The 27,846-nt window shown below is 37.9% G+C and overlaps 1 protein-coding gene across 1 annotated transcript in view; it reads right to left on the minus strand.

The window, feature by feature from the left end:
• Positions 1-27,846, minus strand: part of AK5 (adenylate kinase 5) — an 83,685-nt gene that overhangs the window by 16,232 nt on the left and 39,607 nt on the right. Inside the window, exons 7-10 of the mRNA XM_064720075.1 lie at positions 27,611-27,701; positions 21,400-21,476; positions 7,857-7,899; positions 6,713-6,757 (exon numbers count right to left, since the gene is read on the minus strand). Coding sequence (XP_064576145.1) covers positions 6,713-6,757; positions 7,857-7,899; positions 21,400-21,476; positions 27,611-27,701 — 256 coding nt within the window. The remainder of the gene's footprint in view (positions 1-6,712; positions 6,758-7,856; positions 7,900-21,399; positions 21,477-27,610; positions 27,702-27,846) is intronic.

Consider the following 27,846-nt stretch of genomic DNA (forward strand, 5'->3'; position numbering starts at 1 on the left):
TTCGGTGTATATATGCAGTGTTAAAAAACCCCAGCTATAAAGATTATTGTATTCTTTTCCTTATATAACTGTTTCTCTTCTGAATGCAGAGCCCAATGAGAAGTTTCATAATTTCTACTCATACACAAAATTACTAAATCTCTTATTAGAAATAACAATACAAGGACATTTTTTGGTTTCTAGCAGGTAAATATTCAGAAAATTTGATGTGCTTCTAATACCTTTGTGTGTTAGAATTTTAAAAGAGAACATTGTCAGAGTGGCACAATATGCAGGGCATACACCACAATGAGTGTTCCTCCAAAACATTAATCAAAATGGCCATTTTTAATAGAAGAGTTCAAACAAAGCAGAGATTATTATGCTGAGCTCTTTAAAGAGTAAAAACATATTTGATTAAGTTATGTGCTAAAATTGGTAGTTTTTATGGCCACTGGTATTAATTTAGATTCATCTCATGAGTAGCAGAGCATCCCACTGCTTGACAAATGCACACAACCCACTTTATCAAGTCTTGTGCTTTCTTATCCATGAAAGAGACCACAGTTCTTGCTTGGCATGATCTGAGAAGAGACTGAATTCCCCAGGAAGTTCAGCATTGTGGGCTGAGCACAACTTGGCCTTTACATCAGTATTAATTTACATGTCTGAAATGAAAGTACTACCTTGTCTCCCTCTGAAGTTCCTTAGTGTGACTGGAATAGAGCTATTCAGGTGAGAAAAGATGTGACAGTGCATTTTCTTACTAATTAGGTGTTGCCTTCTTGCTCAGATTACATTCTTAAAACACTGCTACATAAGCAGCTTTAACAGCAAATTAATCCTGCAGCCATGAAGCTCACAGTGAATTTGCAGTGTTACAAAAATTGTACCTGTTCTTTTAGTGGATATTCTTCTTAAATCTATTCATTTTTTCTAAAGAAAAAAAATAATGTGAAGAAAGTTTATCTGGAATAACAGCTGCATATGAAACATGACAAAGGCCAGCAAAAAGATTTTTTCAGTTAAGACTTCACTGCAACTTGTTACAGTGTTTTTCATATGGAAAATATTTGAGGCATTGAAAAAGGCACTCGAGTTTTCCCAATGGCTCAATTGTTAGCAGAAAAATATATCCCCACTTTTGTTGTGAAGGCGTAAGATTCTTTGTGAACACTGTTATTTTTTCTCTATGCTGTCATCTTGTGATCTTCCTACGTATACTTGGGAAAAAAACCTGTAGGTTCATGATAACTTGTTATTCAGATTAATCATGTTGTCTTCTGATTTCTATATATGTTATGCAGAGAAAAAGCTAAAGCCTAGCAAACAGCCAGAGGAACTAGGAGTGTGATGTGACCTGTAGGACAATATAGAACTACCAGCAGTTCTTCAATATTAGCATGCTTTTGTATTTTCCTAGTATTGCTCAGTGCAGTGGACCTTGCTTTAAAGCTCATTTGGTAACTTAATAAAAATCCAAAAATTGCAGGTAAAGAAATTAAGAACACTGTATTAATCAGTGAGGTTATTCTTGGAAACAGAACTCTTTGAGTGTCCCTTTGTGCTTTTTGATACAAATGGTAAGCAAGACTATGGAACAGAGCACTAACACAGAAATTAAATGCAGCTCTCTATATTGCTTTTCTGCAGACAAGGCCAGATTAAAAGGTCTATGCAATCCCTTAGAGCAATATTCCCTTCCATTATGTTGATTCATCGGCCTGTGAGAGGGGATCTCATGGTAAATAACTTTCTGGCAGCACTGCTGACTTAGGTGGTTACTTTTTAAATTATTGACAGCAGAAATGCTTCACAGAGAGTCCTTCAAGGAGAGAAAAAGAGGGGTCTCAGTGAGTGTGGTAACAACCAATTGCCCAAGCAACACTTCAGGGTGTTCAGCTGCAGTCAGCCCTGGATCAAAGGTCTCAGCTCTCCTCCCTCCTGCCCCAATGTCCCCCAGCGTGGGAAGGCTGAGCAGCCTGGGCATGTGACTGAAATGAACAGCTCTGACCAGAGCACAGCGTCACCAGCAGAGAATGAATGATGGCAGAGGGAGCTGGGACTGCTGCTGTGAATGAGCAGGGCCAGGAACACGCAATGTGAGCAGTGCATGGACCAGCTTTGCTGCCAGAAGTGCCATGCAGGCAGACTGAGATGCCTCTATTTTAAATCTTACAAGTTTATTATATACCAAAATATCAGGAGCATTTATATAAAAAGCCAGCAATAGGGTTTACAAGACAGTCCCACTATTTATTTTAAAATGTTTCAATTTCAAGACCTTGTTATCATAATGAGCATCATCCCTGTATCAGGGAGAAGTGCCTACAGGGGAAATCTAGCTGCACAAGGGAGCCTCAGAAGTCTGAATTGAAACCAAAATAACCCCAGTCAGTCTGTCTCTAAATTCAAGCAAAAATTTTGGATACTTGATCAGTTTGGCAGTTTTACCAATGCTACTTGGATTTTATAGACAAGTAAAAATAAGCCTTAACTTCAAAATATGGTATTTGAAGGCTTCTCAATAGCACCTCATCTGCTGTTCAAAAATTATTTCAGTCTAAGTGAAACCATACAGGAATTGTACAATTATTTAACAACAACAACAAAAAGGCCTCAACACTTTCTTTGTATTTCTTTTTTCTGAGAAATTATTTTCATTAGAAAACTACATGTTGTGCATGTTGGCAGAGTGATGCAATATCCTGGGACATCACTGAGTTTTCATCCTTCTTAAAGAAAATGTGAAGTTTATTTCACAGGAAATCAGGGAAATCAGCTTTGCACAGCATCCACAGTTAGCTTGGACTGATTGGGGGCTTAATTATCAGTATTGTTCATTCTCAGCTTTTCTGATTGCAGAAGGAGCTGCAATACAGGTATTGTAGCATAATTTACATTGGAAGGGACTTCATCTAGCTAAACCTAGAGTTTTGTGGTATATTACTTGTTGAATTTTAGTGTGTGTGCAAGCTCCTGCCTGCAGCTGATAATGCCTACTTTTGGGTGTAAGTGGTGAGAATATCTTCAGTGTCAGCTAAAAAGCTGGTCGTTCTTACACTGAGTTTAAGCAATTACCAGCTTTAGATCATCAGCAAGAATATAACAAAGATTCTGTAGAGGAGAGTGGTTACAGTCGCTAAGCTTTAAACACCTCATTTACAAGTCAGCGGGGAGTTTGTTTCTGATCCAAAGCGCAGAAAGATCCCTGAACCTCCGGTTTTACTTTCAGCCTCAGCTGAAGCCAACTGTTTTGTGAAGCTCCCGCAGAGGCCAGGGAGGGGGAATGCTCCCAGAAACTGTGCCAGGTATGACACTTCTGTGGATGCAATATGGAATATTGCCGTAGTTAAGAATTAGAAGATCGTTCAACATTCATTGTGGTTAAAATTGATGACATAGGTTTTTTTGTTTGTTTTTTTCTTTTTGTCTTTTAATGACTGGCAATAATTACTTAAGTTTTGAATATTTATTAGAGCATCACCCAATTTTGTCTTTGTGCCTCTTTATATTTTTTTTTCTCTTGAATTTTACCTTGCTGGCCAAATTTATCTTTGTTTTTCCTCTTTTATTATCCTGCTGTTTTCTCTTATATTTTTTACTTGCTGGTACTCTTTCTCTGCTTTACAATATGGATAGAACATTAACGTTGTTTCTTAATTAATCCAGCTTGACTGTTATTCCAATTAATTCCTACATTAGCTGTAATGTAAACTTTTGCTAATTAGATGATTTCTTTTTCTTTCCCTTTTTGGAAAATTTTCAAGTGTAATTAGTGGGAGAGGGAACTGCCTGTTCCTTTCCCTTTGTCATAAACAGTATCTCTGTTTGTCAGGTATGGCAGATGGTGCATTCATTTTGATTTGTTTGTAAACTTCTTCAAATGTACATGTTTAGAATTCTAGCTTCAAAACACCTTTATAAGCATCTTATTATTTCCTCATGAAATAATACACACCTGTGTAATGAGTCAACATCCTTGATGACACCGGAACCCAAGGCAGTTTTTCCCATTCCAGTATCCCACAGCAGCCTGCTCGGACCCAACTTCTCTGCTCCCTCTCTAGTCAGGGTATCATACACTGAACATGCTAGCACTGCTCACTGCAACAGAGCACTTTAACCACTGACATTTGGGGCTTTTTCAACTTCTCCCCACCCCAACAGTTTTGTTCTGCTTCTGTAAGATGTCTTCATATTTTTCTTTCACTGTTGTACCATTCACAAGGACCAGATTTCAGCTCTTGACTGCCATTTCCTGCCTGCAGAAACGTGTGCATGTGGGCAGTGTGTACAGAGCTAAAGCTGCAGTGCCTGTGGATCATCAGGTGATCCCTGCAGATTCACCTGCCTCAAAAGGACTCAAGGCAAAAGAGCTGTGGCCACTCCAGCTTAGCTGCTGCAAGAATTCTGTCTCTGGGAATGCCATTTATTTTCACTACCTAAGTGGAATAAAGTCAAGATTTTGCAGACAAATGAGCAACCACGGGGCTCTCATTTTGTTCAAAAAACCCCAACAAACCCACAAAGAATCTCTCACTCTTCTCATAAGACTTTAAGAAACTTTTTCAGGGGTGCAAGGATGGGAGTGGAGATGGAGGTATTTTGGGAAAAAGAATAAATCATTCTAGATAATTTTTTGAAAATTAACCCACATTTGGACTCAGTAAAACTTTCATAATAATCTTTTTAACAAAGAAAACTGTGTTTTCATTAAGGCACAATTTATCTCTGCTCCCAGAAAGTATTTACTAGAAAATCAGAGCAGGAATAACTAGGAAAAAGGTGTGATTTCCATTTTAAGCTGCAAGATGGCTACTGGATGTCCTATAAAAAATTATAAATGAAAATTTAAAATCACTCCCTGTAAAATAAAAAGATTCCCAGAGGCAAATGAAAAATATGCTTTGCCATGGACAATTTCAGAGACAAAATTCCTTGAGTGTGTTCTGATTTTTTTCTTAAAAATCTGTTTGTGCAAACCCAAATGATTTTTTTTCAATAAGATATGCGGGACAGAATTAAAATTTTTCACTATAGTGACTAGCAGGAAAGGTGTACTTCAGTAAGCATAGATTACAGTTTGCTTAAAGGACTGAAAATTAGGTTTTATGCACCCTTCCTTTAAGAAAAAGTCTCCAGTGAACTCTTCAGTAACCTCATTTTACTTTTTCAAGCACATAAAAATTGAGTTGCAATAAATTGAGTTAACTTGTATTTGACATAAGAGAGCATGAGATAAAATTGCAACATGAGAACACTCTTTTAATAGAATCTTTTAGATTGCAAGGAAGTTCCTGGAATCATTTATTCAAACAACTGTGTTACACTGGGATCAGCCACAGCAGGTTGATCTGAACTCTGTCAGATTGGGGTTTGAACATCTGTAAGCATGGAGGCTCTACAGTTTCTGGGCAACTTGTTCCAGTGTTTGGCTACCTTCATAGTAAAAAAGTGGGTTTTGTGTTCAGGTGAAATTGAATGCATTTTAAGTTGTCCCATTTTCTCTTGTCCTGTCACTGGGCACTGCTGAGAAATTCAGGCTCCCTCATCTTCACTCCCTCCCATCAGGTAATTATTAATACTTAATGGTAAAATCCTGTGGAGCCTTCTCTTCTCCAGGTTGAACAGTCCCAGTTCTCTCAGCCTCTCCTCAAACACAGATGCTTCTACTCCTCAAATATCTTTGTGGTTCTGCACCGCACTCACTCCAGTAAATCATCCTCTCTTGTACTGGGAGCCCAGACTGGACACAGTGCTCCAGATGCATAAACATCAGTGCTGAATAGGGAGGAAGGATCACCTCCCTCAGCCTGCAGGTATTGGAATGTTTTTTGATGCTTCTTGAGTTCTAGTTCTGAATGAAACTTCCATTCACTTATTATTAATTTTGGATGTTTTGTAATTTTTTTTCCCCCAGGAAAAACAATGCACAAATTGATATAGTTTTATGTAAAATCCTCCATGTATCTGGTATCTGTCCTTAGGTCCTTGGAAATGTGTGTTCCTGCTCTGGATTGTAAAGCAGTTCTAAAAACTGCTCAATACAAAAGCAATTATTCTTTCTAAGTAATTAGTACCAAGCTTTAAAATCAATCTTCTGGTTATAATTTGTTTTAAAAGACTGCTCCAAGTTTATGCTAATTATATTACTCACATTCATGTGATAAAAGGCATTAACATGGTGCTTTTACTCCGTGGATTTCCAAAAGGAATATAAAAGTAAACCCTGAACCTGCAGAGTTTCAATGCTAAGGATCATGCCTGGTGAGCAGCCTGTTGGCTTTTAACACAATGCTGAACAGATGTAGAATTGAAACCTGTATTTAACAGAAGTTGCCTCACAAATAAAGGGAAGAAATCTGATATTTTCCAGCCAAATCTTAAACTTCTGAGTTACAATCCAATTTAGTAAATTTTAATTGGTGCTGGTGAGGCAGCTTTGGTGTGGGAAGTCACACAACTCAACTGTAACTGCACAAGAACTAAGGTTGTTTTGAACATGTTCACAATCAAAGGAGCTGCCTGCTCTGAGCTTTACACAACTGTTGATAGTATGGTTAATTGCATATTATTAAATCCTAACTCCCTTTCAAAAGACTAAACCAACATTGTAGAATAAGTATTCTCAGCCAATCTATTTTGCTAAATAAATAAATAAATCACATAGTCAAAGATAAATAACATGGGAATATTCAAGAGTAGCAGTTAAATTAGGAATCCTACTTACCGAAAACAAAAATGATGATTGATTTCCTTAGATCTTCTGAAAAGTCTAAAATGAAAATAAAAATTCTTTAGTGGCAAGAGCTACTAATTTTAATGCCAGCTACTTACCACACCAAATTGTGTAACACTCATGCAAGGGGATCTGATTTTACTAGATTTACTTTCTGCTATAAGAATAGATATGCTTTCTCCATTCCAAAAGGAGCTATTATCCACAAGCCTATTAATCTCTCAGTTTTCATAGTTGTCATATATGACAAAGACATTTTACCTGAAAATAGACCTTGCAATACACATCAGTTCTTTAAGAAAAGGAAGGAAGAGAGAAGCAGATTCATCTTGATGTAAAAATGTGATGCAATTCCTCCTCAGCCACTGCAGTTTCTACTGAGCATATTATTACATTATAATTGCTATAGAATCTTGTCCATCTCCCATTTACATTTTATACTCTCTGAAATGAAGTTCTAAATTTCTCTGAGCCCCAAATTCAGCCAAATAATAACCATCTTAGCTGAAATCCAGGCAATACACTCACCAAAACTACGGTGTGTATTACAGCTTTGTCTTTAACAGAAAGTGTATCTTTTGAAAAAGCAATTCCTTCTGGTCTGAGTCCCAGCCATTGCACTGATTATACAGTACAGAAGGTGATCTTGCACCATGTGAGCCTGCTGAAATTTTATTATATCTTTGAGTTAATCACTTACAAGACACATGTGATTTTGTTAATCACATACAAGACACCTCATACAATTTTTGGGGTTGATTTTGTGGTGAGTAGATCTCTTATTACAAAAAATCTTAGCCATGAAAAGTCTTGCTTTATCCTTTTATTCCTCTTAGACTCTACTTTCCAAGGAGACTTTCATAACTGCCAATTTCTGAAAACACCTATGAGATTTGATGCTGATTAACAGTAGTATTTTCTAATAATTTTTGATCCACTGGCCAAAAGAGTATAGAAACGTGTTTTACAAACTGCAATTTCATTTGAAAGAATTCACATGATAAAAATCCCTTGAGGCACAAACTTCACAATATAACTCACCTGAATTAACTTTACTTTCGAATTAACTATTTAAATAATAGGAAATCAAAGGTTTCAAATTTAAATGGCAATTGACACTGAAAAAGAAACTCACCTCCTGTGCTCTCATAACCAGAAAAACTTGACTGATCCTCCTCCTGTTAATTAAGCAATTGACAAATTGAAATGGATATTCCGCATAGTTTGCATTTCTTCTTATATCTGCTTATCTGTATATCTTAATATGTATTTCTCTAAGGTCTCACTTTTAATCTATGCTGAGATATGGTTTACAGTGTCACAGAAATGCTGTTAGTGCTGTTGCAGTTGCTAGAACATGAGCACAGAGAAGCCAAGGTATCTTGAGATGATTCAGTGTCCCATACAATGAGTGGGGTTCCTCAGGGTTGGGAATGGGGACTGGTGTTGTTTAACAACATTGCTGGTGACATGGACAGTGGGACCAAGTGCACCCTCAGCAAGGTTGCCAATGACACCAAGCTGTGCTCGAGGGAAGGGATGGCACCAGAGGGACCTGGACGTGCTTGAGAGGTGGGGCCATGTGATCCTAATGGAGTTCAGGGCCAAGTACAAGGTACTGCTCCTGTGTCAGGGCACTCCCAAGCACAGTTACAGGCTGGATGGAGAATGGATCCAGTGCAGTCCTGGGAAAAAAGACTCGGAGTCATTGGCTCCACATGATCCATCAGTGTGCATTTGCAGCCCAGAAAGCCAACTGTGTCCAGGGCTGCACCAAAGGCAGCGTGGGCAGCAGGCTGAGGGAGCAGATTCCACCTCTCTGCCCTGCCCTCGTGAGACCCCACCTGGGCGCTGCTCCTGGCTCTGGGGGCCCAGCACAAGGACAGGGACCTGCTGGAGAGAGTCCAGAGGAGCCCACAAAGATGCTCAGAGGGCTGGAACACCTCTCCTAGGAAGACAGGCTGAGAGAGATGGGGCTGTTCACCCTGGAGAGGTCTCTGCAGAGACCTTACAGCAGCCTCCCAGGACCTGAAAGGGGCTGCAAGAGAGCTGGAGAGGGACTATTTCCAAGGAGATAGAGTGACAAGGGGGAATTGCTTTAAACTGAAAGACAGTAGGATTAGATGAGATCTTGGGAAGAAATTCTTCACTGTGAGGACAGAGAGGCACTGGAACATGTTTCCCAGAGATGTTAGAGATGACCCATCCCTGGAAGTGTTCAAGGCCAGGCTTGGGGCTTTGAACAACTTGGTCTAGTGCAACATATCCCTGCCTGCTGGGGGTTTGGAGCAAGATGATCTTTAGGGTCCTTTCCAACCCAGGCCATTCTCTGCTGTAATACTGGTATTGTGAGGAATGGCTCTTCAGTGTCCAAATGCACAATTCCCACATGATAGATAAGCAACCAATGTGCATCCTGAATTTCTTCTGAAGTCACCATGGTATGATCAGCTGTTAATAGTGAGAAAGCAATACTGGAGAAACTTCTAAAAGTGAGCTATAACATAAAGATGGCATTGGTCTTTAATCTCAACTTAAATGTGTTGACCTTCTGCATGTAACACAAGCTACAAGTTGTTATAAAGGCTGTTGAACTACAAGGAGGGACTACACCAGGGAAATGGGGGATGTAGCATGTTTTGTCTCCTGAGATTTAGTCACTTAAAATTATTCTTTTACTGTATATTACAGTCAATGAGAAATTACAAATATTGGCCAGCAATACTGTCAGAATGGGAATTCTTTATTGTTCTGATAAGTGAGAATTATGTATATGCTGGACATATGCTAGATTATGAGATGTCAATATACGCACACCACCAATGCTTTAGCCTGGTCTGTAAAATATCAATAACAGCATTGACAGTAACACATCCTCATGTGACAGTATTACATCATCAGTGCCTAACATCAGCATGAAACATGTTATGTGAGTCATCTCAGTAGCATATGGCAGCACAGCTCTCAGAAATAGCCACCTTTAAATGTGTGGAGCTGCAGGAGTAGATGAAGTGACATGAACTGCAAGGTGACTGGAATGGGTAAACTGCTGCCCACTGTAATTTGCAGGGCTCATGCACTACCCTTGCACGTTTCTCCTTGTATTCCCATCATCACTGAAAATGAAGTACTCTTCATTAGGCTGAAGTACCATTACATTGGTTACACAAATTATTTTCATTTTTTGATTCACAGTAATTCTCAGCCTATTACACTGCAGCAGAAGAACTGCCATCTTAAAAAAAGAAAGGTGTCATTTTCAAATGAGAAATTATTCTCTTTCCTACATTTCAAGTGACAATATTAACCCTATGTCCATTATTTTTGCATGCAATAATACAATAAAATAATTGACCCTGCAGAGCATATATTGCATACAAAAGGCTTCATTTTAGATTCTGCTTCTTATAATGCCTTTAAAAGTTCACAGATCAAAATCCTTTTAGGCACTAAGTTTAGAGTAAAGTCCCTTTAAAAAACAGGATCAGAATTCCAAGCTTACAATCAAATTATAGAATTGCAAGCAGCATGACTTCTTTCAAGTTTTGCTGTTGTTCTCCCCTACGATTGCAGAAACTGAGTCCAACCAGTTTTTGTGCTAGATGTGCTGTTTGCTTTGAGGTCCCTTGAGAGAGTGACAGTCTGGCACCCTGTTTAATGCAGTCCCCTTGTGTTTGCATTTGACAGTATTTGACAGAAAGACTCAAAGATTGAGTCTTTTTAGTCTCTAAACTGTGAATGGCTTGGCCTGTATCAGGCTGGACACACTGCTCTGCCTCCTTAGCAGAGCACTTTGGAAAATAACTGTGGGATTTAGCAAGCGATCACATAAGGCAAAGTCCCTCCAGTTAGACAGCAAATGCTGTTTGACACCAGACTGCCATCAGCAATACAATGATTTAGCAGCAGTCTCTGTACTCCCAGTTTAGCTGTTTCCATGTACTTGAAAGAAAAGTGAGGAAGATTACATCTCATAATGAGCTCTGAGGAAAGATAGGTAGTCTGTAATTTCATATGCTTTACAGTCAAGTTATATCTCCAAATATTATCTGGAAACATATCCATTAGTGGAGCACAGCTGTCTGTGTAACTACTTAAACAATATCAACAGTACATTAAAATAATTGCTAATTAGAGAAGTTTGCTGCCTGTAAAGAATCACTTATTTGACATTTGTCTTTAGAATTGGAAAACATAGGCTTTTGACTGCCATTTTACTTGCCACTTGTGTTGTAATTAGTAAATATCTGACTGGTAGTAGATACTTCATTGGTTAATGACTTTTCAGTTACTGTCATTGCTAGGTTGTGAGCTAAGTCCACAAAATCATAGAATGATTTGGGTTGGAAGATCATCTAGTTCCAACCCACCTTATTCCTGTAGTAATAAACCATGACAGTAAGTCTCAGCAAATAATAATGGATTGATACAGAATTCTTCAGAAGTTTCAATTTTGTTGCCAATGAATCAGTACTCTTAAGGCATATCAATAAAATAGATTTAATTTTTTAATCTACTGAAGGGACATTTTCTTTATGAGGACTTAGTGACAGCTGTTGTGAATGTCAGTTACCTGATGAAATGAGAAAGCTTTCCTGTTACCCAGAAATAACCTCTGCTCCAGTCCTTGCATGTTTTAGTTTGGGTTTTGGTTTTTTTGTTTTACATGGACAAGAGCTCTCCCTTATCACCTCATTGTTGCTTGAATGCTTCTAGAAAAGAGTGTTGAGAAGTGCCTGATACATTTCATTCAGATTTCTAACAGATATAGTCAGAGTTTCTCCTCCAAATTTACCAAAGATGATAAATATCACAGACAGAGGAGAATAGAGGCAGTAGAATGAGACTGAATTTGAAATACAGCGTGACTGCTGCTTAAAATTATGCTCAATTTTCAAGCTTGAATTTCAGAATGTAAATATTCCAAGGAATGTTTCAGACACAAATTATTTAAACAAATAAAAATTACATGTTTCTTTGTTTGTTTTATGCAAGGGCAGTGCTCCCTGGGTATGGATTTTATGAGCCATACCATTAAATTTGATTTATACTTCAAATCAATTTTTCAGCCTGAGCTGCTTTCTGCAAGCTGAGTGTTAAAGTATGCCTCTGTAAAGCAGAGGTGGCTGTGCTCTGACCTCCCCTGCTCCAGAGCTAATAAATAAGGTAAGACACAGTAGGAATACCCTCACACTTCAAGGCTTTTTTTCTCCATTGAAAGTCAAATTTTCTTATATACTTCATACTGCTCAGCAGAGTGGAGTTATTTGAGTTAAAAAGGACTAAAGAAATTAAGATGAGCATACAGAGCTAATGTTTTTCGAGGTGATTTTTATTTGTTCACAATGCATACAACTGCAAAACCATCAGTGTTCATAATAGCATCTACAGAATTCTGACAGATGAGATCACTGTGATTCCCATTTAATTCCAGGTTTCTAGCAGAGACAAAACTCTGTGCCATGCTCTCTTGTGAGAGAGCTGAGGGAGCTGGGCATGGTCAGCCTTGAGAAGGCTGAGGAGGCACCTAATCAATGTCAGTCAGTGTCTGAAGGGAGGTGCCAGAGGATGGACCAGGCTCTGCTCCGTGCTGCTGAGCAGTGGGACAGGAGGCAACAGGCACAAACTGATGCACAGAAGTTCCACCTTGACTGTGCAGGTGACAAGCACTGGCACAGATTGCCCAGTGAGGTTCTGGAGTCTCCCTCACTGGAGACATTCAAGGGTCATCCTGTGCCATGGGCTGTGGGATGACCCTCCTTGGGCAGGGAGGCTGGAGCAGATGATTCACTGCAGTCCCTCTTCCCACCTTCCCCATTTTGTGATTCTGTGATTATTCTTTTAAAACAAAACTTATTATCAATTCTAAAATAATAATAATAATAGAAAATTATACCTATTAGTTAGAGATTAACCCATTTTTAACAGCCAAAAGCCAATATCAAATTATCTAGCTTTTAAATTTGGTTGGGTTTTTTTCAGATTTTGAATTCCTGCTCTTCAAGAACATCAAGAATATCTGTAGGTACTTTAGAGAGGAAAAAGCCAGAATCTGTGTACTATAGTTTGGGGAGATTTGGTTTTTGTTAACTTCTCTACATATTTATAATTTTAAAAATGCATATGATTAATAATCATGAAAGCGAAAGCAAAATCTATTTAGTTTCATGTTGATTTCCAGACACTGGAAAATTTTCAAAGAAATTACCTCTTAAGGGCAACAAGGTATACAACCAGAACACCCCTCTCAGGAGGGTAGCAGCAGTTTGCATCATCACAGCACTGTAAGAGTGTTCTGGTAAACCAAACACCTCATTTGCAATTTTAATATTAATTTGATTTAAAAGGCTGAACTAGAGGGGTCAGCATTATATGTAACTTGAAGAAGAACTGGGGCTTGATTTTTAAATATATTTGTGTTTTAAAGACATTAGAGACATTCAGTAACTATATTATCTATACATAGTTTCTATCACTGACTTTAAAATAGTTCTGTGACATATAGCATTCAGTGAGTTTTCAGTTTGGTCTGTATTTATAGAAAACTCCCAGTGCCTACAAAATTCTTTCTGGAAGTTATCACTATTTTTCCTTTGATATTCTTGTTTTCTGTAAATCACCATCACTCCTTAAATTATTCTTCTCTGTGTGGAGCATTTATGCTGTTTGGTGCAATTTCACCCAGGGACAATTTTTTTTTTTGTTTTTTTTTTTACATCAAGCCATTGTAGCAGAGAAGTGAGGCCTCCTTGTGTACTTGAACTACAAATGTGGGGCTGCTCAACTTCTATTTTAGACAGCTGACAAAAATCCTACTGAATGGTCCCTCACACCAGACACCTCAGCACTCTATGCAGAACCTCTCTGCCCTGAGAGCTGTCTTCTGAGAGGTGAAATTCAGTCGTTTGGGTTTTTTGTTGTTAATGATTTGGTTTGGGGTTTTTTTTTTTAATGTATGTGCATTTTGTGTTTTTTGGGGGGTTTTTTAAACTTAAGATGAGAAAGGCTTTTCTGCAGGCCTGTCTCAACTCAGTTTTCAAAAAGAAAAAGATCTTGGCATGGAGAAGGACAAGAATAGAGTGTTGCAAATAAATCCCCAAACCCAGTGTGCAATCTCAGACCCTATGATTTGCTGCTATTCAGATAAAAATTGACAATTGTGTTCAAATTTTACCTCTCAAAGGCCTTCTCTGCTTAACATTTCACAAGCATATTCAAGGTTTACTATAGCATCTATTTATCTATTATTAGGCAGTTCTGTAACTTTCAACTTCTGCAGTATTTCTAAAGGACTTCTGTGTTAAGAAGGAATTGAACTATCTGAAGAAACAGTCCACAGATTTGAGATGCACTGCTGTGAAGGAGTTCTAAAACTAGGCCACTTTTCACTCTTTATGACTGGTATTTAAGCCCAAAATGACTAACATTGACTGCACAATCCTGGGATACATAAGGAGTAAAAAACCAAGTAGGAAACATATGGCTTTCTGAAAATACATAGGGGATTTTTTTTTTCCAGTGTACCCAGAAAAACCACTTTTCTGCTTTGATACAATACAAATAAGTGATTTTAAGAGCAGTTTAGTATCCCATAGAGAAAAACAGCATCTTTGCAATCACTGCAGTTATATATGAGTATGTAAAAATATACAGGATGTACTTTGACAGTGGTTAAGAAAGATAAAAGAAATAAAAAGGCACTTCCTTCTGCAGTGTTTTAAAATATAGGAATTGTTACAACAAATGTTTTCAAGAAAGGGTTTTGGTAGCTGTCTTTAGGGATGCTGGGCTATGTGAACAAAACCAATCCACAGCCCTGAGTGAGGCCTCTAAATCTAGGAGGCAGAATGGGTTTAAAATACACCTTTACATTTCTTTATCACCTTTTGGTAGAAGAGGAAAAGTTCTGCTGTGGATCCTATTTGCATCAACTGTGTGGGATACCTGATATTCCCTAAGAATTATGCAAGTTCTCTGGACTGTAAAGGTAGAGCTCATAAATTTAGCTGGGAAGTTATATTTTGTCTGTGAAGCATAAAGCCCCACTATGCCAGGGGAAGGGCAAGCTGGTGTGAGGAAAGAAGGGGCAGTATCCTACTGCCACTGCCTACAGCAATGATGGTGAGACACTGTAAATTGTAATGCTTTTACTACAGACACTTCCTCAAGCCACAGAGAAGGACTTTATAATTTACTGCAGAATTATTCAGTGAAGCATAAATGCAGCACCTCTTGAAGAATAATGTTGTCACTGCTGTTTAAATCTCCAGTAACTCACTTGAGCTCACCATCACTTTAACCGAATCCTTATGCCCTGTGCTGCCCACCAGAGCTGCAGGCAGCAACTCTGGGTTCAAAACTAGGAAAGAATTGGAATGCAAAGACTTCAACTAACCTTGGCAGTTTAGCCTCCCCTAATATAAGTATCACCAGAAAGTAAGTTCAAATAACACCTGTGAAAGAAGAAGCAAACAATTGCTTCTGGCATTTCACATAAGAAAGTGCAGGTTGACTCTTTGGTTATTTTTTGCCCATTTTGCCATGGTTTGCATGGGGGAAAATAAAGCAGGAGACTTTCCAACACGTGCCTTTATTACAGTGTACAATGGTGATTTGAAAGAGAAAAAAATTCTTTGCATTGACAAAATTATTTCAAAGCACCAAAATACACATGGTTTGAGCTTATTCAGGAAACATTTTGTAAGGCAAACTGTAGTACTTTGTTTCTGGAACTGGTTTTTTTTTGAAGCATTTAATAGGATAGTTTCCATGGCAACATGAACTGAACAGATTGTTCACTGACTTCAGTACATTTCTATTAAACATCTTTTCTCTGTAGTTAGGTCTGCCTTTTCAGCTCTTTCATGTCTTTGGATGCTTATTCATTTTGTCTTTTTGCAGATATCCTTAAACTAGACTGGACTCCACCTTTGACAAAAAACAAGTGTTGAGAGAAGAGAGTTTTGCAACCATTCTCTGAGTATCTTCTCATTTTCTTTTCTATCCCATATTCCTGTTTTAATCAGTTTCTCTGTATAACCAGAATCTGTAATTCAAATTGATACCACTTTCTATCAGCAAAAGAGAAATGGACACTGCAGAAATGTTCAGCATTAAAAGACCAAATAGCTTCTGGTTACTCTTGGTCATTTTACTAAGACCTGTCATGTTTAATGCTGCACAGCATATATGAATAAAACTGCTGTTACACCAGAAGTTCCTTATGTTCTCAAGTGAAAAGAAAGCACATGATAAATATATGACATTCTAATCTGACTCCTTTAAGTATTTAATTAATGTTTATCTGATTTTGAAAGTCTGAATGAAAATTTATCCTGCTAATGAAGGTGTGCAGTTTGCTCTCTGTAGTATTGTAATCCTAACCCTAAAGTATTGTGTCTGAAGGGTTAAATAAACTTCTTGGACTGAATCTTCAGAGTAGGGAAAAGGGAGTCAAAACAAAGTGACAACTGATAGGAAACACAGTAAATGGAGGAAGATGGTCTTTGGTTTAATCCACAGAGCTTTAGTTAAATGAGGCTTTCACTTTGCTCATGCCCATCAGTTTTATTAATATTTGTGTTCTGCCTCTGCATTGAAAAGACTCTCAGGAACTTTTCATTATGTCTCTTGAATATTTAAGTTTCAAGCTATGCTAATCGGTCAGGCTGGAAATATTATTATAGTCTTGGTAGCAGTGGAATCTGTTTTGCATCAGTTCACTAAAAGCTTTCCTCCTGCTCTCTAAAGCCTGGATTCCTCAGTGCTTTGGACAGGAAACTACACCAAGCTGCAAAATGAATTGTAACTACATGGCAAAAACTTCTAATTGAGAGCCTGTTTCCTCTTTTCCTCTTGTTAGAATGAGTAAGTGTCTTTCAGAGCTTTTTTCCTCCACTTGATTTTGGTTTTGCTTGTGAATTTTTCAAGTGAGCTGTCACATTTCTAATTATAAAACATTCTGAATTTGCAGCAGAGATTGGGTTATTCAATTTATTTCATTGAGTTGATTGCTTGTCATTACTGAAGAGAAAACCTTTTTTTTTTTTTTAAATCTACATTTCCTAGGTCTTTGATACATTTGTGGAGGGGCAAAAAAAAAAAAACAAAAAAACCCCGCAATATTTTCTTTGCACTAATCTAATTGCATTTATCTAATTGAATCACTAAATGCAGTATGACACTGCAAGGGCATGGAAATCTCTCAGTTAAGAACTGGTAACTCCCTGAAAGGCACAAAAATGCATTTCCATGTTTTGTAGATGCGAGGGTGGTGAGGCACTGGAACAGGTTGTCCACAGAAACCGTGGATGTCTCATCTCTGGAAGCATTCAAGGCCAGGGTGAGTCAGTCTCTGAGCAACCTGGCCTAGTGGAAGGTGTTCCTGCCCATGGCAGGGAAGCTGGAACTAAATGATCTTTAACATCCCTTCCAACTCAAACCATTCTATGAAATTTGTGACTTCCTGTTCCAAATATTATTAGAGGCTAAATATATTTTTGAGGTTTTTACTTGAAGTTGACCTGATTTTGACATTTCCCAAATTCTAAAGTTCTGTAAGTGCTTGTACAGGATTGTATCCATTCTCCAGTTGCCTGACAGTGGGTTTTAACTTTTTCTTTAATTACTCTAAATATTCATCAGGCTAGTTAAGGTTCTCCTGAAAGGCTTGTTTTCATGAGAAAATAATTGGATGCTCTTTTCTTCTGGAACTCTTTGATAGGATTCACTGATGCCAATTCTTCAGTACTCCTTTTTGCCTGAATGCACTTGAAATAAACCAAACGGCAGGTTTCCAATAAAAATCCAATTGTTAAAAATAAAAACTTTCTGATCTCTAGAAACAAGGGCATTATATTGGTAGTCTCTCTGGCAAAGCTGAGAAATTGAATAGCAAGTAAAAATGAACACAGTGAGCATTAAAAACCTTTATCACACTTGAGAGTATTCCAGCAGCAAAGAGCCATCCTCATTAAACCAGACACTAGTCACCACGCAAGTTCTGCAAATTGAGAATACTCTTTAAAGTTGTAGCACTCAAAAATGCCTGGCCCAAAATATATTCCTGAAGTCTTATTATGGATTAAAATATCTGAAACTGACCATGTTACTTTGCTTTTATGTTATCCAATCAAGTCATGAGTAGTGTAATCATTATTCCAGAAAAGGCTGTAGAGATTGCTAAGACAAGAACCTTGGCTGGTTCTTCCATAAGTCATTCTCAATGAGAGGTACTGTCTCCTTCATTTATTTACTTATTTCTGTTTTTCAGAAGAATGTATTTCTAAGTAATTCTAAAAACTTATATTATTCCTTTCATAATACAGGATCTCACAGATCTGAGACAAAACCAGAAAAATAGTTATTAATGATTTGGAGAAAAAATGGGGTTTAATTTTTTTTTAAAGGGTATTTCCCTCCAGCTTTTCAGTGCTGTAGGGACTTAGTTATGATTACAATGTTCTAGTTCTTGAAGTCTTCATGCATAGCCAGTAGAAAAGAATCAGCTTACTTTGAATTTAGTTACATAAAGTTAATTGAACCATCATTTATAACATGTACTATTCAAAGCTCAAGCTTTCTCTGAGTTGTTTTAAATTCAATTTCCCCTGCATACTCTTCCAGAAAAGCCAGATCTTAATTTGGACTAGTGTTGCTTTGCACTGTCTCAAGGAGAGGTATCAGATGTTCCTGGGAGCACTTGGCACTCCCACATGAGCCAAGGACTCCATCAGTGCCTGGAACCACAGCACTCCATCTCCTTGCTCCTGCCTACCTGTAGGAGGCATTATTCTGGAAGAACCAATGTACATCTGAACAACTCAGATGCTTTTTTGGTTTAGTTTACCCTGGAGATTTTCCTGGCTCATTCCAAGAATGAGAAAATGCAAAAGTATCTGTGTAAGTCCATTTTAGCTGCACCAAGGCACCCATTGCCAGCTGTGGCTTTGTCTTTTGTGTGACCCCCAACTGCTCTTGTTCAGTGACTACCAAGATGTTCCCCTAAAATTCAGCCATTTTTAGCAGCTCAGCTGTGTAAGGTTGCTTGGAAACCAGCCTTCTTATCCCCCACGTTCTCATGACAGATTTCCTATGCAATAACATCACTGCATGACACATTTGTATCCAGACACACATTCTTTTTCCACTTGAGATTCTCTGAGTAAAGGTTGTTGATGCTTCACACAGTTCGTAAACAGCATGTGGTAAATCACTGGAGGATTAAATCACTGCCACAGTCAAAATGAGCTCAAGTTTTGAATGTGAGCAGTTCCTCAATCCTGAATTTAGTTATTGATCTTTCCATCCTGAGAGTAATTTCTCATTTTGTTTTTCAGACCAGGCAGCTAGGTGGTATTATGACTTCATGGTAATATCCACTCCCTTTTTTGCTTCTGTATATAATACTTGCTTCCATAATTTCAAATTGGTTGCAATTCCTTTCTCCTGTATATTTTCTTAATATTTGTACAAAGCATTTAATATAAACTGTGTGTACATTTATTTATTAGAAATAGAAATATTTAAATTTTTAAATGTTGCAAAAAAGTATCAAGATACCAACTTGCAGTTAAAGTCAGTTGGTGTCAGCCACTTCATATTCATATAGCTGTCCCTGACTGATGGGCTGTTTGCACTGTTTTAGCTTCATTTCTCCTTCTTTGTTAACAGCATTGCACTCTTGCCAGAGTGGCAATGTGTTAGTTTAACAAAATAATGAGAAAACCTAACTGCAACATCTGGCAGAAGGAATATTTGCCATTGACAAAAACAATAAGGTCCCATCATAGTGTTGTCCAATCTCATGTGACAATCACATGAACTCAAAACTGTGCTTTTATGGATGATGTAATATTTCATCAGTGAACTATACAATTTGAAATTATTATGATATCAGTATAATTTTCACATTTCCGTTAATTTTATTTTGCAACTATAAAACTTGTAAATATTATGTAAACATTATAAACCAAGAGAGTGATTTCTTTAGTGTATGTACTCTTCTGAAAGAACCTATTTTAAATGTCATTAAAATGCAAAATTTAACATCAAAACAGCCAAACATAATATAAATATAGATTCTGCTTTATAGGCCGAAACCCCTAAATAATAAAGTCCAGTACAGACAAATATAATGGGAAATTTAGAAGTTTCCTGGGCAGAGAACATTTTAAGAAGGGCTTATGAAAGAATGGGATTTAAAAGGGGATGTGAAGACAGAGGCAAGCTGCCTCCTTGAAAAACAGCCAAGCTGAAATAACTGAGCCAAAAAGAACAGTAAAGGGATCTAAAAATTAAAATAAATGAATGGAGCTAGAACATACAACATTTTGCAGGTGAGGATAAAGTGTTGCATTGAATACTGTGAAAGAAAACCAATGAATGATCCAATCATAATGAAAATTCAGTTTTGTTGGCCCTCATTTTGTCACTAGCTTTGAAATGTCACAAGGAAAGATATCTTTTCCAAGTAATGAGAAAAGAGGTGAGAACATTTGCAACTGCATTTTGTTGAATGACAACAGAAACACAAATTAGCATTCTGTGCCAAGCTGCTTACAAATCTAGAGAGATGTTTGTGGTATTCATGAAGAAAATACAAGCAGAGTCATTCAAAAGTGGAAGACAGGAAGCAAAACATACAAAACCACCACCCTTAAGTACGGTGGTGTGATAGACAGATGGCTTTCTTTCTTTCTTTTTTTTTTTTTTTAATTCTAAGTCATTCTCTTAATGCTTATCCACAGCACATAACAAGTACACAACTCTTATCCTTAGCACAGCATCCAAGCCTCAGGAACCCCCCATGCTTCAGTTTGTGCCCATTGCCTCTTGTCTGGTCACTGAGCACCAGAAAAAGCCTGGAACCATTTTCTCTGCATCCTCCCTTCAGACCTCTGTACACTTTGATGAGGTGCTCCTGAGCCTTCTCTTTTCCAGACTGAACACTCAGGTCTCTCAGCCTTTCCTTGTCAGAGAGATGGCCCAGTCCCTTAATTATCTTAGTGGTCCTTTGCTGGACTCTTTTAAGTATCTCCATATCCTATGTTACCAAATCCAGAGCTGAACAGTATTCCAGATGTGACCTTACCAGTGTGGATGTGAAAATTATAGGGGTAAGATAAATATAACTTCACCACCCCAAGATTCTTCCTATATACAAAGAAAACTCTTATCAAAATTTAGTTTTTAGATGTGGATTGGACAGGTTCAGTAGAAAGGCTGATTTCAACATACTCTAAATCTTCGTTGTTTTTTATTCTTAAAAACGTTTCTTCATAGGGAGAACGTTTTATTTGGCTGTAGTTATATTTCACACTTCTTATAATTTCATACTGCTCTTTGGAAAGGCTTTACTTCTTCTTAAATATACACCACGTTTACAGTGCATTTTAGTAATTCTACTTGTCACATTTGTCAACGTTTTAAAATTTATGGAGGAAACTCAGCAATGCACAGTAATGGAAGATACAGGCTCTTAATACTACAATAATATTAATTCTTTTTTCCTAACCAGGGAGCAACACCTGTGTATCATGAATTTACTTATGTTGCACTTAAGAATCCATTTGCTCTATCCTTAAAGTGCCATCACCTTGTTTAGACAAATTTTATAGCACAGTATATACATAAACTAGAAAACTGTCTAGAGAGAAGCCATATATACAGAAAATTACCTGGTCTTCAAAGTCAAATTCTGTATAAACAGCATCTCCAGAATCCATAATCAGACTGCAATCAAGTTCATTTGGCCCTAAAATAGGAAAGAAAATTAGAATTCAGAAATGCATTGAAAACTTTCACTTAATGTGGTAGAACACTATAATATTTCCAACTGTCTGTATCTCTGCAAAAACTGTGATCCAAGGCACCAACCATTCAGGTTTGCTGGAGTGCCCAGGTGAATGGTATTTCATTAGCAAAGCCTTCAAAATATCCATAAAAGTTACTGCAGATCTTAATAAGGAAGGGCTGTGCTAAATGGTGAATTGTTTTAGCTTGATAGCATATTTATTGGGCAGAGTGTTCTGCATGCCACGACTTGCAACTTTAAATTTCCACACTCAAGGGAGAATACAAACCAGTTTAAGAAAGAGAAAGGAAATACTGATTTCTGATTAGCAGATAAGGGTCCTTGAGTAGTGTGGCTAGGGGACCAAAGCAGCATGCTTCCAGCAGCAATTTCCACCCTCTTCTACCCCTTCCCAAGGGGTCTGTATGGCCCTGCCCCTTCTCCTTGTCATCTTCCTGTGGCAGGACCAGGAAGAATGCAGTCTCTTTCACTTGGGATGACAAAATCCAGTTGCTGAGAAGCCTTGACCTGGCTGAACTTTACAGTTTAGCTTCAGCTGAACTGCTGAAGGTGCAGGACAACAGAAACTGAGCTTGATATTTCAAGAAGCCATGTAGGGGAGGAGTCATTGCTAAACCACAATGGGAGGATAAACCACTAATAATGTTTCTATATAAACATAGGAAGGCTGTAACATGGTCATCATATTCTGGCACTGTCACCCCATTCAGATTATCTCAGTCCTGGGCAATAAAGAAGGAAATGTTCTCCTAAGTCCTCCAGATGGTGCAGCTCTAAACCAAATACTGCACATATTCTAAACACATAAAACTGTCAATAGGCGTGAGACTATAGAAGTCACTTTCACAGCATTAGTAAAATGAGAATAACAAAAATATTGTAATGATACACAGAAACCTAAAAATTATAACCAGCTGGCCACAGATGAGTCCAACCACTCACATCATGTGGGCAGCAACAGGTAACACCAGGGGAAGTGTCAGCTGTGTTTTGTTTTGTCTCCTCGGGTCCTCAGTGAAACAAGATCACTGATGGAGAAAACAACTCCTCCTTTCTGGGTTACAGGTGTCTCTGCCTGGTATGATGCTCCTGCAAGCACTGGCACTGAGGGTACATAGTTTTAAGCCTATTGCTGACCTGGAGTTGTTTTCTCACCATTAGAGTTGTTTGTATGGGTGGCTTGCTGTAACAAGCACTATCAATAACAGATTTTGCAGTTCAATTTGTGCCAGATGCATTTATATATTATCTGGGTTTGTTTGCTTTAGAAGTTTGCATAGTAATAATCTGTGTGGGTGGTGAAGTAAATATCCCTGACAGAGAGAACAGAAGAGAGGAGCTGGATGTCACGATGACCAAAAACTGTAACTGCATGGCACAAATGATGATTCCAGGGTGTCTTAGTTCACAATCCTTATCACAATAACTGCCAAATTAATCTTCAATTTCACTTTCTGGACTACCTAGGAGAAACCAGGGAAAGACCTGTATCTACCATCCGATGGTGATTTTGTTTTGGTTCCTCACTCCACTGCCCCCATCCCCAATGCTCATGTATAGTTTTTCAGATTGCTACAGAGAAATTACAGAAAGGAATTATACTCCTGGTATGGTAGTGTCACACATACACACACAGCGTGTTTTCTGGCATGTACACTTTATGGTCTTTTGAAAATAACTTTCTCTAAAAGATATATGCAAAGAAATAGATTTCCAGCTGCTGAAAGAATCTTTTGATTTATCTTACACAGCTGACATCTCACTCTTAACACCGTGTCATTGTTGATAATATAATTTAACTAAGTCTCAGTTGTCACTGGCACTGGCCTACTCTGACACATCAATCACTGCTAAAGGCACTTGTTGGCACTTTATTAAAGGCACTTGATTAACTGTCACTTAACTACCAAGAGCAGTACATATTCTTAGCTAGAAACATTAGTATGAAATATGGTGCTGCAAACTTAAATGTAAAGGTCAGGCTGAAAATGAATACTCATGCATAATGTATCTTAAGTGATAAAAGCCATAATGGTTATACAATTTTAATATGGTCAAGCATCTTAAAGCCTTTTTCCCTTGAATTAGAATACTGGTGTCCTTGGAAAAGCATAGCTTCTTCCTAGGGTATATTCAAGAAAAATTGAAAATCAGTCTTTTCTTTCATGCTTAATGAAAACTAACAAAACCCATAACCATCCATCTATCACTGAACAACGCTCAGACTTCTTTACCCTTCTCAAATTGCCTAAAGACAAACCCATGAGAAATGAATTGAAGCAAATGGCCACTCCCAAGACAAGATAAAGCAGTTAAGGGACATATCAGAGTTCTTGCGCTATCCCTTGTGCAGCATGAGTAGTTTGCTATGCTCCAGCTCAGTTCGTTGTTGGAGGGAGCATATTTTGCTAAGGTTGGACTAAATCTTCCTCAAACAGGTCTTGCAGGGGACAACAATGAGCTCACTAACTATGGCTTGTAGGCAGGCAGCAGAGGCACAGCAGGGAGCCCCTTGGCAAGGTACTGGCAGTCTGGAATCCTGCTCTAGGCAGATCTCCAGACAAGGCTAAAGCCAAAAGGAGAGCCTTGGAAAGTGCATAATTCAAAACTTGGCTCAGGTTTTCTAAATGTGAGTTTAAATCGGCAGCATTTTATATAAAACCTGTGGCAGCATTTATCTATCAAAGGTGAAATGCACAATGTCATCTTAAGGAAAAGAGTTTGGAAGCAAACATGCCCTGCTACTTTCAGTGAGACTGCAGGCTGCACATCTCATGTCTGACAACAGAACTGTTGATCATAAATAACTTTTACTGCCTTTTCTGAGCAAGTTGCATTGTTTTTCCTTTGCTAAGTTGGTACCATGAGAACTAGGCTATAAAAACAATTCACACTTGTCTATTAGGAGGAAAGGCTTACAGTCTGATTTGTCTTAATTCCTTCAAAAGGGTGTCCCATTCCACCAAATAATCTCTTGGCTCAAATAAACTCTTGATTAACTTGGAGTCTTTCTGTGCTTATATGAACCTTTAGGAAGTGATCTGAGTAACTTTATCAATTGCAAAAGGGGAAACTCAAGTTAAAAATTTAAGAAAGCCCATGAAAGTTCAACTGCCATGGAGAAACAACTTGCCAGCATGTGATCTGAAAAGGTACCCTTAGGGCTTAAAATATGTTTCCTTGATTGCATGAATAAAGTTAAGGAAAGGGACACCTGGTCACTTTCATGTGCCCTGTGTTTTCCTTAGAGGAAAAAAGAGAGGATTTTATTAGGTGCAGTACTGCACAATTAAAAAATAAGGCAGTTGAAAGTTTTTATTAAATCCCCATTAACTGAATCATCAGGTCTCTGGGGAGGAACAGGCTGAAATGCAATCCCCTTTTTTGCCATGTTTTATGTCTTGACACTGAAGGTGTCTTTCATAAAAACTTGTCTTGAGAGGAATCCAAGAGGATCCAGTGACACAGCACAGAGGACAAGGTTAATTAAAGGTGGCTGCAGTTGTACAAGGATGTGCTGACAGGTGCTACCCCTGCCAAGTCTGACAGTCAGGGACAGAGGGGTGCATGGCTGTGCTCAGTCACTTCCTTCACCATGAGGCTGTATTTCATGTTTTATGCTGTATTTTCCATAATGTTTGTTGCTCCTAAGCTGAATTGCACAATATTGATCATGGAAAGCTGAGAGAGTGTGGCTGTCATAGGCAGGTGTGTAATTCCTACCACAGAGATGCAGCCCAAAGCCCAGGGGATCATGGCTGTAAAGTCTCTGGTCCTATAAAACACTTCAGTGTTTTAAGCCTGGGCTCATGGCACTTTCTCTGAAAATGTGTTCATCCTTAAGTTGTCACAAATGCAAATGTCAAGCATTGCTTTTTCACAGTTCACTAAATTAATTTATACAATGAAAATAGACTGTACTGATCTGTCTAAATTTATCTGCAGTTGACTTCACTTCCCATCACAAGGTAGCTATGACCCATCATGCAAATTAATTAAGTCTGCTCCTTGGACCATTTGTGTTTAGCAAATCAGCTAATGAATTTCCAGTCTTTGCTTAAATACATACTTATTTTGAATCCTGCTAGCAATTCTATTCAGTATGGTTCATTGGCTCAAATATGCCCATACTCATATTTTAACAATGATAGTATTCACACAGTTCAGCACTGACTGTCATAAAAGCAATCTAAGCCTATCTCATGAAACATACTGCTTCTCTTAATAACAAGCTTAAACTCAATAAAATAAACGCATCTTTTTATGTTATGGAACATGCTCTGAAGCACCATCTAATAACTCAATTAATACATATTGCATATAAGCATTTGGGCAAGACAAATGCTTAGAAGATAAATTTCAAGTGGAATATTATAGAAGTAATTTGTTGAAGCACTGATTAGCATTAGAATGATTACATTTTAATTTTCCTCTCAGTAAGATGCTTCTAATACAAATTTTATTGCAACCTTACACTGTTGAGTTTCATGACAGGTTGTTGCTCTTGGCAACAGTCTTAATATGTTGTAGAAGGCAACAATGAGAAAATTGTATTTTTATCTATAAACATTTTAGTTGTTTTCTTTTGGTACATATTGTTACAAAGTTGATTACAACTGGATTTTACAGGTATAACATGAATTTGATGTGGAGGCATGAAAATATTAGAAATACTATGTTTATGTTTGCTACAAGGAACTACAGTATACTGCAATATAACTAATAAGATTAGAAGACAAGAAGTGAGATCAAGACATGCTGGAATTGCAACATCTGGAAATTAAACACCTGATCTCATAAAAACCTTCATAGAACCCTCAAATCTCATTATTATCAGGGCTCAATGTAGGCACTAATTAGGTGAATGTGGCATGGCATCTGCTCATGGCTACCCAATTATTTTGGTGAGGGATTTATTAAATAGATCAGACTTTCGAGGAACTGACTGGAACTCATCCAGAATCACAAACAGTTTGTGCAAATTGCTTAGCTCTTGTCAAGCTGTTTGTCAGAGCTTGCACCTTTATGACACTTCTTCCCTCTTCCTCCTGTCCAGAATTTAAATCAGTTAGGGAATCCAGAGGCAATTATCAACACAATGTTGTACAATGGGAATGCCATTTTAGGTTTGTGATCGACCTGTTGCCTCTATGAATAAGGCTAAGCACAAAATAAATAAGTGCGCCATCTAACAGAGACAGAAAGTAATGTTTATTCTTGTGGCTCTTATCTGAAGGGTGGCCACTAGAATCCTGTGGGCTTTTTAGCTGATGCACTTCTTATAATTCTCATCATTGTTCTCAGCCCCAGCTCCCCTTGCGTTCACTGCCCTCGCCCTCCCCACTTTGGTACTTCATCTTTATCACATTTAGAACATTATCCAAAATTTCTTTTTGTGTGCTGGTTCAGAAGGCATTTATGACATCATCTACACATGTAACCCTAGTAGTTGATTCGAAAAACAACCAGGGATGCCATTGTAAAAGGAAGAAGTTGTGAAGTTACTAAGTAACACTCTTCTGCTGCCCTCATGCAAAACATTTCCGACAGACGTTACGTATTTTCAGTGCTTTGATTTTTAGCTTCAATTCTTTTGCAGTCCTTTGTCTCTCAAAGGTTTTACTTCGAAGATATTTAAGCCTCAGTAAGCATAAATAATAAATAAACAAATAAATAAAATCCCCAAACGCTTGACTTATATTCACACACCAATTATTAGGTAGGAAGTACGATCATTAATCTCACAGGACTGATTTTCTGGTGAACACCAAGGTATCACTGGAACTGAAACAGCTAACAACTGAAATTGAAAACTTACATGATTTTTGTATTAATAGTATAGCTTAGTGGACTTGCCACAGTATTTCAAGGCTAACTTGTAGATAAACAAGTTGTTGGATAAGATAAATGAAGTTTCCAAATATAAAGAGATTTTTGTCCCTGATTGGGCAAATGTTTTAGATTGCTCAAGACTGCTACAGTTCCCACATCCAAACTTGAAGAATATGAAAGAGGCATCCCAATGTCAAATGCAGTACAATAAATATGGTTCTTTAAATCTTACATTAACTCACCTGCTGCAGTCTCTTTGTTTGCAAATAGTTTATTGTCAACTGCAGAACTTATGTCAGAGAACACTTCTTCCTCATCTCTGTCTGCGTCAAACTAAAAAAAAAGAAAAAAGTTGGCAATCAGGCACTGCTTACTACTCGGCTGAACATCAACATCTACTGTGACTTCTCAGCCCAAGCCTTCCTGATAGGAGCCTTTCTATGAAGTTTCTGAGAAATATTTGTGCAGTCCATTGCTT

Source organism: Zonotrichia leucophrys, chromosome 8 (assembly GCF_028769735.1).
Source record: "Zonotrichia leucophrys gambelii isolate GWCS_2022_RI chromosome 8, RI_Zleu_2.0, whole genome shotgun sequence".
NCBI lineage: Eukaryota > Metazoa > Chordata > Aves > Passeriformes > Passerellidae > Zonotrichia > Zonotrichia leucophrys.